This window comes from Phalaenopsis equestris, unplaced genomic scaffold (genome assembly GCF_001263595.1).
Source record: "Phalaenopsis equestris unplaced genomic scaffold, ASM126359v1 Scaffold000256, whole genome shotgun sequence".
Taxonomy (NCBI): domain Eukaryota; kingdom Viridiplantae; phylum Streptophyta; class Magnoliopsida; order Asparagales; family Orchidaceae; genus Phalaenopsis; species Phalaenopsis equestris.
The window spans coordinates 940,357-954,034 of NW_018164698.1; the positions used below are offsets into that span (position 1 = coordinate 940,357).

The following is a 13,678-nucleotide window of genomic DNA, read 5'->3' on the forward strand; positions in this document are numbered from 1 at the left end:
TTTCATAGTCAAATGACTGACTTATTTAGAAGATGGAGACAGAGAAGATGTTGGGCTTAATGCTGATCACACACAAGAGCTTTGCAGCAAAGTCGTTGAGTCAAGAGAGAAGGGTGAACGAGGCTTGCTTTTGAATTGAACATTTGAAGTGTCCGATTGGATAAACAGAAGATCAATGGACACTTGAGTAGTAGGCTTCGAGCTTTAACCCGTGAAAGCATACAACTTGGTGATGAGGCATAGCAGACCATGAGTAGAAGTTGAATGAGCGTTTATCATTCGCAAGTTGTGGTCTTCGGGAGCTAGATAAGGTATGTGCATTTTTTTTAAACCCTATATTTCTAATATTCTTTTAAAAACATTGATTAAAAAAGGTTCAATAATAATTGAAAATTATATTGATGAAGAAAGATTTATGACAAGGTAAATTATGAAAAGAAAATATTAACAATGAAATTGTTTATTTATAATAATAATAAGGAATAAACATTGTGTTAATTATTCTCTTAGATTGATGATTCAAGATAATGGTAATGAAATTAAAATAATAATAATCTAATTATGTTTTTTTAAATAGCAATTATAAAAAAATAGTATTAAGTCATGAACACAAGTTAAGAATAGTTGAAATATTAAATTAAAGTTTACAAGTATTTTTTTTTTGTAATTCAGAGTGGTCATTAATTGGATATTGAAAAAAAATTAATGCAAATCATAGATATTGATTAAAGTTATGGTATTAATAGTCAAATCGAAGTGACATGAATACTTAAAATAAAAGATTCTAATTAACAATTCAAATAACATAATTAAAAGGTTAAAATAACATAATTAAATAATATGCTTATAATTTATTTTTTTTTGATATTGTAAGCGGCTAATTATTGGAGATGAAAATTAAGGGTGTTTGAAGGATTAAGGCAAGCTAGCTGAATGAGATGAGTATTTTTGTATTTAAACTATGATAATGATATTGTATTTCTTCTAAATCATTCGCATTAGAATGACATTATTCAAGATATATTGGAACTGTAAGAAGAATATTATTATTCCATTTTATCATTCAAATTGATCATCTAGCAATGAATATGAATGATTTGTATAGTTATACTCATTTATTACATGAGCATATTATAAGAGAAAGATATTGTATGGTATTTAGAATACAAATAGAATTATTAATGGTATGCTTGTGCATGCTTGGTTATGATAGACTTCACCCCTTTATGGTATTAACAGGGAACGTTAAGATACCCATGCATATAATTGAAAAATGATATTCATATTGATATGTATTAGTTTATATAATTTTAGGCGGTGCTAATGTGACGGTTGTATACATATAAAAAAAATATTGATATGTAAATGATATAGCATGACAATTAATGTTTATAATCACCTTGAATAATCATATTAGAGAGTACAAACTGTCAAATGTTCTTATATTTTTACATAAAATTTAACTTACAGATTATATCTTTTTTTCTTTATATTACTATAGTTTAGGAATATGAATATTTACTGGATTTGATTTGCTCCTTGTTTTTGAAACTTAAATTAAATAATTATTTTTTTTTTAAATGATGAACAGTAGAAGAGTAAATATTTGTAGAATACACGAACAATCAGAAATTGGTAAATTCAACTGTATTACTTTATATTTTCTTATATAGTGATCCGTTCATTTGTTAAATGTTAGTTATAGAGAATGAATTTAGAAAAAAAGTAATTTTCATCTTTACACCGTTTGTACTTGCCTTGGTAATTCCAAGCCTCGGATCAGGTCATCTGTAATAATATTCTTTAATTTTTTAATTAACATATAGAAAACGAAAAAAATAGCTATTCACGACACCTGAGAGGCAAATGTCGCTCAGTGGAACTCTCACCACTCATTGGGAGGCTTATACGAGAGAGTATTTTCGCGTCCCTTCATACCACACATTAGAGAGATGGTGCACGAGAGGCATTGGGGAAGGGAGAGAAATCAAAGGAATCATACGAAGCCACAACATGAAGTCGAAGTCGACGAGCTCGAAGGAAAAGGAAAAGGATGAAGTAGAAGAAGAATAAGAATAAGAATAAGAAGAAGAAGAAAAAGAAAGGAAGGGGCTACATACAATTATGTGTGTGGTAAACCTAGGCTTCCTCACACCAAGGGGGCTCGTGCGGCTTGTAGGGACTCGATCGAATGCTTGGATCAAACACTTGCAAGCTTCCATTGAGGGAAACAATGCACTAGGTGATCGACAGAGAGGTGAAGGAGAGCAAACAACTTAATTGTTTTTGCTGGCATATTTTCATCAAATCACGAGTTGAACTAGAGCTAGCCGAGCTTTTCTCTCTAGTCGAGCGGACCTACTGTGCTTGTAAGACGCTCGACTGCAATGTCTTGAGTCCTAATTGAGCATAATAGGAGGAAGGGCTTGTGCGACTTCTTTCTTCGTCGGGAGAGACATTCGAGCTTATTACTGCGTGGTCTGATTGCGAAAAGGATCGACTATAGGAGTTAGTGAGGGTTTTATTACCAATAAATAAGAAATTCTATTCCTAGATAATTTAATTTAAATTCAGAAAAACACTGATGTCTAATTCCTGAAATTATGGCTAAAAATTGTTTAGTATTTGATACAAATCGAACAAAAAGGAAAAGAAAACTTACATGTATGATTTCTATATGCAAAAATTAAATATCTAAATTTTATTTACTATTTAGTTTAGTTTTAATGTAAGTTATATTTTAAAATGCATCAATTAGCGCTATATTAGAAAATTTTACTAATCAAATGTAGTTGATTAATAAGGTTTCTATATTTTATTAAGTTTCAGTAATTAAATGATATTAATGCATATCATTTTATTAAAGAGTATTACACATACATGTTTAATTAGTTCAAGAATTCAAATGTTATAAAGAAAAGGAAAAACTTAGTAACAAAAAAGAACAAAATAATTAAAATTTTTAGATTCAAGTTAATATTATAGGTGAGCCAAAGGACTAGAAAGGCCGAGGAAAGGATAACAATTGCATTTAACAAAATATGTTTTATTCTTGTAATTGTTTTGTTTATTTATATATGTTTTTATTGTTTTCTAGTTTTTTTTTTGAAATGAAAAAGTTCATATTTCTCTTTTAAATGTTAAATGCAAGTTAAGAAATAATATATGATATATGCATGCCAATGTACTGTGGATGGAGATGAAAATGAAAATGGTTGTGAGTTGGAAAATAGTAGACATATATTATTTTAAAGTGTACGTTTGGACAGTGAATTCTAATAATGAAAAGTGTAATAGAATTAAATGAAAGTAATTAGAAAACAGTTTTCTTTACTGTTTTTTTAATGAGCATAATCTTTTACTGTTTATCGCATTTTTACAAAATATTTTAAAATAAAATTTATTATAATTTAAAAATATTTGTCCACTAAGTAGTTTAACTTAAACCTGCAGTTGCTAATATTATTGTAGGAAAACCAACTTTAAACTAGTTGGATCCTAGAGAGTATGTGTATAAGACATTGAGGAGCTTATGTGGGTAGGCACCATGTGTTATTTTTTATGTTTTGTGAGTTGTAAATATTTAAAAATCTGTGTGAAATGGTTGTAACAATTAATTTTATAAATAGAACAACTGTTTTGTGTTTGAATTTCATTTTAATTTTGAAATGAAATTGGTAAATTGTTTTTCTCCGTTCGACAGTCAGTTTTCGCCTCGGTAATTTTAAGCTCTCAGGTCGTGTCGTGATATCGTGAGAAGAAGGGACTTAAGAATGGACTAACTTGGTGATCTGACATGTGTCCTAGGGGAGCATAGAGGCTTTCCTTGATTCTTAGCTAAGGTTTGAATTATGCTTCATTTTTTATTTAGCTTAATGTTTGAATTTCACTTGGAATTGATCATATATAGTTAAACTTAGTATTAAGCCACCTTTAGATTTACTTTTTGTTTAGATTGTTTAATTCAGTTTGAGTTTGTTAAATTTGAATTCTTGTAGTAATTTGTATTAACTGTTTCAGTTATGCTTTTTATAGATTTTTATCGGGACCATTTTAATTTGTTAGTTCGAATTAGGTGTAGAATGGGTTCAATCAACCTTAAGTTCAATTCCAATTAATTCAATTTTATGTTAATTTTAATCTTAGTTTGATTTTAATTTAAATATAAGTTTTAGCCATGCAAACCTTAACAAGCCATCAGGGTTTTGAGAAGCAACCCCCAAATCAAGCTTAGGTTCCCCGAGTTTCAGAAAGATCTGACCATTAGCTCCTAACTACATAAGGTGATCTAGGTCTTCTTGGAGGCTAGTTGGGACAGTAGGACAGGGATTGGGCCACACAGACCAGGATCAACTTGAGTAAAGTAGGGCTAACTATCCACCTAGGAATACTAGAAAGGACATTTAGGCTTAGAGAAGAATGACTAAGGCCATATGAGGGAGAGTTGACCATTAGTGTGAGATCAAGGAAGACTTGCACAATTTTTAAAGTCATGTTTAAATCAATTACATGAACTCAAAGAATGTGCAAGCATCTCAAGTTTAGTGCAAAGCTCTCGAAAAGCATGGACCTAACAAATGTGCATTACTTTAACAGTTGGTGTATTTGTCTAATTTAAATGTCTTTAAGAAATGTGCATATTTCTTGATAATCCTTCTAATGCATCAAAATTTTGCATAGGTAACTTGCAGACACTTTGAAAATTGTGAAGTTCATGCATTCATCTATTAATAGGTGACTAACAAAGCATTTTAAAATATGCACAATTGTACATTGCAGTTGCATTGAATTACGTGTAATATATCCTGAAAATGCATATGAATTTATGCACTTGTATCGTGCAAATACGTTGAGATGTATAATTTATTAAAGTAAAATACTCGCATGTTCTCAGATCAACACACTAATTATCTAAGTATACAGTTGAGAATTAATTTAATTATTTCTCGCTCAAACATTTGAAAATTTCTTAATTTTTTAAATTTATCAATTGATATGCTCTATAATCATGCCGAACACTCAAATACACAATCTGAGAATTGTTTGCAGGGTTATGATAAAATAAGCCCATATTCATCTTCTGCTCAGAGAACTGTGTAATTATCTTGAAAAATTATGCAATCATTTCAAAGCCTTAAAAATCTCATTTTCACGAAAAATTAAATTATCTTAATGCCACACATTGTTCTTGATCATGTTGTCTTGTTTTCAAGGTAAGATCTTAAGCCCCACGCGACTGTTTTGATTCTCCTGATAAGGATCAAAGTTGATCATATTGAATTCTATCAAATCAATCCAATCTTCCTTGCAAAAATTAGAGTTGAAATGACTGACCCTCTGATGATATTTAAATATAAGTTTCAATGAAAATTGCAATCTTGCATAATCTCAATGAACATTTGAAGCTTTTTTTTCTAATAATGATATTATTAATCATTCTAAAATAGCCATGACATATTATGAATTATCAAATATGAAGCTTTTAAATTACAAATATAAATAAAAAAGAATATCCCTCGATGATAGCTTTGTTAATAGAAAATTTCAATATGTAAGGTCTATTTTTAAAATTAGGTTCTTAAGAATATTTAAATAAACTCAATTAATATAAGTAATGAATAATCTTTTATAAGCGAGATAGAGTCGACTGAGTTTAATACAATCAAATTCTCTGATGATAGTTTTGTTGAAAGAGAATATCAATCGAAGGGGGTATTTTCACCAACATATATTGAACTCTAATAACGTTTAAATAAATTCAAAAAAATCAATAAAGTTATAAATATTAACATTTCAAATCAAAATAAAATTACTAAAAGCTTAAAACAGAAACTATCTACCCTCTACAATTTGTAGAAGGCTATGTTCACAAGGAGCTAATGCCATTTTAGATATGTTGCATGTTCACTTTCAAAATAGTCTACACCCATAGGGATGTGACCTGAATTCTCTATCTGTGTGGTTTGGTCAACTGACTCCTCAAATATAGTACAATTAGAGTTATTTGACCGCGAGGTTTGGTTAGACATGCTTCAATATGTTTTATTCATAACTATAATTCGTAGGCTACCCTATAACTTTTTGCCTTTTGAGATGCAAAATGTAGGTTGTACTCGATTAGATAGAAAGCGCTCTTTAATTTATTCTTCTCAGACAAACAACTATCTCATATCTATAAGGTCTTCTTTGATTAAATAACTCATGGTTATTGCCAAGCTTTTTTTCGATCAGGTTGGGTCAATTATCTTCTCTGATTCACTAGAACAGGGATCTTGACATTCTGAGACAACAAAATCATGAGACCTTGATTGAGATTGTCACTATTCCTCCCACGACGCGCACTTAAGCTTATGGTGATAAATTTTTGCAATTTAAAATTTTAAATCTATTGCTATTATATATTGAATATTCAACATCCTAAGAACTAGCCTTAATCTCAAGTGTTACCTTTATTGAAAAACGTAATTAATCATTGAGACTTGCGCGTATGGGAAGTTTCGAACCCCAATTATTAAAGTAATTACACAATCAACAACAACAACAACAAAGCTTTAATCCCACTACGTGGGGTCGGCTACATGAATCCTTTTTCTCCATTGCGTCCTATTGAGTGTCATATTTTCATTAAGTTCTAGTAAATTAAGATCATTTTTAATACAATAAGCCCAAGTCTTCCTAGGTCTACCTCTGCCTTTCTTAACACAAGTCGAATTTAAAACATCTACTCTCCTAATCAGATCATCTAATGGTCGACGTTTAATATGACCAAACCATCTCAGATGACTTTCTCTAATTTTGTCTGTCACAGGAGCTACACCAACCCTATCACGAATATATTCATTCCGCAATTTGTCTCTAAGTGTAAAGCCACTCATCCACCTAATCATTCTCATCTCGGCAACACTTAACTTATTATTATGCTTCTCTTTTAAAGGCCAACATTCAGCGCCATAGAGCATTGCAGGTCTCACCACCATCTTATAAAATTTTCCTTTCAGTCTTAGCGGTACTTTTCTATCACGAAAAAGCTTACGATAAGGTTCCAAGAGATATCCTTTGGAGAGTTCTCGAGAAGAAATGTGTTGATATGACTTATATTGAAGTCATTAAAGATATGTATACTAGAGCTGTTACTTGTGTTCAAACTGAAGGAGGATTGACAAAATATTTTCCTATTTCTGTTGGTTTACATCAGAAATCGACTTTAAGCTCATATCTTTTTGCTTTAGTTATGGATGGTCTTACTGGACATCTATAAGAGGATGTACCTTGGTGTATGCTAAGCATACACCAAGGTACATCCTCTTGTAGATGTCCAGTAAGACCATCCATAACTAAAGCAAAAAGATATGGGCTTAAAGTCGATCCCTGATGTAAACCAACAGAAATAGGAAAATATTTTGTCAATCCTCCTTCAGTTTGAACACAAGTAACAGCTCTACTATACATATCTTTAATGACTTGAATATAAGTCATATCAATACATTTCTTAAAGTACTTACACAATGAGGTTGAAATATTTGAGTAATGTCTTATATGTAACTTAATTTGCCTTCTGAAAATTTGATGTAGATTCACAACAAATATTCTTTCATTCATCTTCCGAGGGAGACCCAAATGCAAATTTTCGGTGCCCACAATTGTCATCTATTTTCTTATTTACATAGCTTTTCAAAATGATAGTTCTAATTTTTATTTTTTGTTGTCTTAAATGCAGGGTTTGGCGGGAAATTATCCTAGAGGTAATAAAGAACTTCAAGGAGCTTATTTCAATATTCATGGGCCACAAGATACCATGAGTTGGTTCTCCAATCATGGTGTTGATCTTAAGGTGGTTATTCTTGAAATATGTAATTTATTTTCTTTTCTCCTTTTCCATGCTTGAGGAAATCTCCATGAAGGAATTTATCTTTGTACACCAGATAGAAGAAGATGGAAGAGTTTTTCCAGTCAGCAATAATTCATCCTCTATTGTGGATTGCCTTCTAGGTGAAGCAAAAAAGATGGGAGGTATTATTTCCATCCTTCAGACATAATATAAGTTCAGCTTGACTTTGAATCCGCTCATTAAACTAGGATGATGCTATACTATGCTGCTAGAAGTCATTTATTAAGCTTGTTGTTGGTTTGTGGCTTGGGCTAGTAGTGCTAGGTGCTATAACAACTCTATCTGATTGTTTTTCCTCTCTTTTGTGCAGAAAATTGCAATGCAAAGTGTTATCTTGCCATTTCATATTTTCAACTTTTGTAATTAATTAAGCTGCTGGGATTTAAGAAATTTTGTTGCCATGTTCAACCATTTGCTGGCTTGGGATTTTCTTGAATTCTCCATTTTTTTTCTATTTGGGTACCACGGCGGGATAGTTTAGCATGATCTTGGGGCAAATTAGATGCAAAATACCAGTTTGCTCTGCGTTAGATCTTTTCTGAAAAAATACCTAAACAGAGAATGCTTCTTCTAGCTGGATTTTGTTACTTGTATTTTAATTCATTTACACATAAAGATAAGTTATTTCAACTGAATGCAATTCATCACTTATTCATATCGGTATATGGACTTAGCTTTAATTATTTTTTTCTTTTTTACAATGCTATTCTTCCCGTTGCTACACCTTGGTTAAATTTGCCATACAAAATGGGCTTCCTAGACTCAACACAGTATTTTGTTGTAGTTCAACTGCAAATAGGCAAAGTTATCTCAAATGTATCTATCAGCTATAAAGGAAAATTCAATCTGAGGATTGAGAAACGAACCATTGATCTTGTGGAGGATATTGAGGCAGACTTTTTGTTGGTTGCAACTGGTAGTTGCCAGCAGGTTGGAAGAACATTCTGTGTCGTTGGAACTAACAACCTTGCTTCAAAATGACCATTATTTAATCATGTTGTATCAGGGTTACAAGCTTGCTGTCCAACTTGGACATTCTATTGTACAGCCAATGCCCAGCATTTTTACATTCAAAATAGAGGACAACAAGCTGCAATCTTTGTCAGGGGTAATGCTTCATGAATTTCATGCTATAGCTTTTTACTTTTGTTTCCCCTACTGCTTAGTCCATGTTTTCAGCAGAATTTTGTAAATCTGCTCTGTTCATGCATCTACAAGTCTTGCTTAGCTGTAGCTTAACAATTTGTTTCATTTAATTTTCATTATGAATGCTAAAGTGCCCTAGATTATGATAAGGAATTCAGCCATGCAGTATTTTGTTTTTTAATTGTTTAAATCTGATTTGCTGTACAAAAAATTAGTTTCATGGCTGGATTTATTATATTTTTCTAGGGGGACTATATGGTCATGGCTTTAGTAGCTTTAGTAAATGATACCGGAGTTAACTCAAATGACAATAGAAATGCAATTTTATTTCTGAAACACAAAAGGGATTACAAATACCTATCCTCGAAATATGAAAAAAGCTTAACAATACAAGGTAGGGCGTAAGGCAGAGAGGCGGTGCGGTGGGTAGTGGGGAAGTGGGATTGATGGTGGCTATGTGGTGTGAGAGAGACGGGCTGAAGGGGAGTTTGTAGGTGTTGCGGTGCCTATAGGGGCGGAGTAAGGTGTTCGGTAGGGGAAGGACATGGCGAGGGGCTTAGCGGCAGTTGGAGACGGTAATCTCGGGAAGGAAGCAGACGGATAGTACGGGAGCCGATTGTGCTGGCGAAGGTTACGACAAAGCAGTAGGGAGAGTTCTCAATTGTAAGATCGAGATACAGCTTGAGCACCCTTCGATGCTTTGGAGAAGATTATCAAGTTGGACGAGCAAAAAGCGGAGCACATCCTTGCCTTTAGATACAACTCTAAAATGGAAAACAATCGCCGATGGTGAGCCGAATAGAAATCTGAACTCAGAAAGACCAAAAACTAAGCCGTATGACAACAACACATGTATAAATAGAAGATGGATAGACGTGAAACAAAAACAAAAAGGGTGAATAATTCCCGCCCAATGAAAAGAGAGAGAAAGGGCCGGTCTAGCCTCTTGCTAAACCGAGCCTTCTTTTGCTGAATCAGTAGGGGCTGGTTCAGCCCCAAGTTCCGTGCAAGTAAATCCTCTAAATCCAGATTTACTAAATCCTGTCAACAATAGGATTTAATAAGTCTGAAATTTAAGGCAAAACTAAGAAGGAATTGAGAAGGTACGAGATTTGCTAATTCCTTGATTTAAAATTTTAATTTTTTTGTCTGACAATATTCAAGTTAAATCATACTTAAATCTGTTACCATACAACTCCTAAGAACGGACATACTCTTCGTTGCGCCTAGCCCCATTGCTACACTTGTGGAGGCAATGGTTGCATAAGTCTCTGGCATGTACAAGGAGTATCCTGTGTTGTGACATACAAATGTACAATTGCAAATGCATGTGCTTATATGTATATGGTGCAGGCTCAGCTGTATACATGTTATTGTAGGTCTTTGTATACATGTATTAGTTTTGGTTTTGCTATATTCATCTAGTTTAGACTTGCGCCATTGTATGACTTGCCGAGTCAATTGATACTCCATATTTTATATCTCTATATATAATAATTGAAATTTAATAATAATAATAATAATAATAATAATAATAATAAAATACTGAAAGAAAATTTAGAATCGGTCGCAAGAAATAATCATCTGGATGATTGTACTTCAGAGACGGGTGTTTTCCTTGACCCTAAGGAAACAAAACTGAGAACAATTGAGCGAGCGGGAGACCAGAGAGCGAGGGAAGAAGAATCAAAGAAGGAGGGAGGGAGAAGGGCTTGTTTCCAGCCCTAAATTTTTGGCTTGTCTGTGAGAGAAGCAATAGGAGTAGCGATAGTGAAAGAGAGGAAGAAGAGGAAGAAAAATAAGCCGTGTGTATCTCTTACTTGATTCGATGCCTAGCCTTAGCCAAAAGGAAACAACATAGTGCGAAGCAGTAGATGAAGGGGAGGAGAAGGCTTGTGTGTGTGGTGCTTGGTTGTGTTAGGGCCGAAGGAGTGGGAGTCAATGTCGTGGTCGCGTGCGGGGCTAAGTTGAGAAGGCATCGAAGGCACTAGAGGAGGGAGCTCGCATGGTGTCGTGTGTGATTCTAGGGCAGTAAATAGTATATTTGAGTTTTTTTTTTAAATAATTTAATTAATATATTGTTATATATTGCACACATATATGTGTGTTTGTGTGTGAGTATGAGTTTAATTAAACAAGTGTTAATATAAAGTTACTTGAATCAGAATCGTAATTTTTAAGCTCCAAATTTGAGTGGGGCAGGGTGATGTAAATTTCCTGTGCGAGGAAATGGAAAGAATTCAAACGACAATCGGAGAAGCCGTAGAGCATGACTAAGAGTTTCGAGGAGAATTTGGAAAGTGGTACGCAAATTACGACATTCCCTCTCTTCCTCGCATCGTTCTTCTTGACCCTAAGGGAACCCGCGACTCGAACACTATATCCAGAGTCGAGAGGAGCAAGCGACTAGGATTCTGGGTTCTGGGATGAAATCAACAAGTGGTAATCCCTATTTCATGCTATTTGAGACAATTATTTTTTTTCCTCTTACTTCCATTCCATATGCGACGGATTTTGTATTTTCTCGTTTCCAGTAGCTGTCGGAGGCACCAAATTTGCGTTGGAAGTGCTGAATGTGCGTTGCGAGCTTCATAAGGGCTTTAGCACAAAACCAACAAAGATAGAAGAAGGGTCAAGGAGAGAAGAATAAGAGAACAGGAAATCTTGGCAGATTTGGAGAAAGGTCGGGTTGCCAAGAAGGCCGGTTAAGGTGCATTTGAGCTATTCAATTGGTTAAATTATACTTTATGAACCAAGATATTTTGAAATCGTAAGATATTAGCGAAATCAAGATTGTGTTCTCTCAAGGCAACGAGCTTGTGGAAAACTCGTCGTAGGGTGACTTTGTCAATTCAGGTAATATTATCCTACTCTAATTATGTAAAATAATTTAATTAACGGAAATTGCATGAATTTTAATGATTGATATAATGTTTCATGGGTTAAGATCACGTTAGAGGTTATCCAACATCTAACTAATTACTGAAATTTGAAAACTTAGCGTGACATCTGAAGTGAGTAATTACATTTCTAAATTTCAGTAGTTTTTTTTTATTTTAGAATGTATGCTTAACTCTTTGTATGCTCTAGTTTAGTCAGATTCTTCATATTGTTAGGTAAAAAATATATGCATGTCAGAAATAATATACGAGATATTCATGAAAGATATGTATGAGATGCATCATATGTATAATTCGTATGATATGAAAGATAAACATGATAAGAAACATATGCATGATAAACATGATAGAAAAAAATATACATAATATAAAAGATATGCGTGAGGTAAGTGATGCATGATATGAGAGTTATGTATGATGAATAATTACACAATAAAATAAGAGTATGTAGGTCTGTTATTAGATGTATAAAGATATTTCGGAATAATGTATGTTATGAAGAATAAAATATCTTATATATTAATGCTTGTATGTGCATGTTCAAAGAAGAATTTCACCTCTAATAGTACATGCAGTGGACACAAGTGTTCCCGTGTGCGTAAAGTTGTTCTACCACCCCAGACAATTATGATTGTTAGATCACTAATCATTGTTCTGACGAGATAATATCGGTCAGGAGCGAGCATAACAGAGCTTGCTTCCTTATATAATTATAATGTTTATATTGCTAACCACTGTGCCAACGTGATAATATGAGCTAGGAGGCAGGTAAGGGACTTTTTACTCTAGATAATTGTGATTTTTACATTGTTAACCGTTGTGTCGATGAGACAATATCAACCAAGGGTGTGTTAGATTTTACTGATGGTTATTCTCACCGAGTCAGATGTAAATACATATAAAAGACTTGGATGTGACCAATAGCAGTCGACGACTGAACACATATGCCACTGTTCTGGCAAACTGAAATGAGGCTAGATATTCTAAGGTTGCATGTCGTCTCTTTAGTTTGCTCTGGTTTTTGAGGAATTTTAGGGCCTCATGATCTATAAATAGTGTAAACTCTTTGGCCAATAGGTAATGACTTCAATGTTTCTGAGCTCTTACGATGACGTAGAATTGTTTGTCTTAAGCTGAGTACTTTTTCTTGGACTCATTTAATTTCTCACTGAAGGAAGCGATGGGGTGCCCTCCTTGGCTTAGTACTGCTCCAATCCCCACGCTGGAAGCATCACATTCTACCTAAAAAAATTGATTGAAATTTGGTAGTGCTAGCACGGGGCTTGAGTCGGCTTTTGTTTTAGTGTGTCAAAACTATCTTGAGTTGCGACTGTCCAAGTAAACTTCTTTCCTTTCAGAAGTTCAGTCAGAGGGGAGGTGATGGTGCTAAAGTTTCTGATAAATCTTCAATAGAAGGATGCTAGTCGCAAGAATTGCCTCAACTCGGTGAATGATTATGGTACGATCCAATTGATAATGACCTCTATCTTTACGGGATCCATCTGTATGCCTGCATGAGACACGATGTAACCCAGAAAGCATACCTGTCTTGTCATGAAGTGACATTTCTTCAGATGACATATAGTTTCTCGGTTCACAATATCTTGAATATTGCCTTCAAGTGATGCAAGTGATCATCCTCCGTCCGACTGTATAATAGAATGCCGTTAAAATAGACGACGACAAAATTTCTGATGTGAGGTCAGAATACTGTTGACCTCATTTTTAGTGAGGTCTTAAGTCT

The 13,678-nt window shown here is 33.6% G+C and overlaps 1 protein-coding gene across 5 annotated transcripts in view; it reads left to right on the forward strand.

The window, feature by feature from the left end:
• Positions 1-13,678, forward strand: part of LOC110024406 (uncharacterized protein YtfP) — a 75,646-nt gene that overhangs the window by 34,618 nt on the left and 27,350 nt on the right. For 3 of the 5 annotated variants that reach the window (XM_020724353.1, XM_020724358.1, XM_020724356.1), the window contains 4 exons: positions 7,718-7,831; positions 7,923-8,010; positions 8,649-8,818; positions 8,895-8,996. In XM_020724353.1, the coding sequence (XP_020580012.1) occupies positions 7,718-7,831; positions 7,923-8,010; positions 8,649-8,818; positions 8,895-8,996 (474 nt within the window). The remainder of the gene's footprint in view (positions 1-7,717; positions 7,832-7,922; positions 8,011-8,648; positions 8,819-8,894; positions 8,997-13,678) is intronic. The other 2 variants (XM_020724355.1, XM_020724357.1) reach the window with 1 other exon arrangement.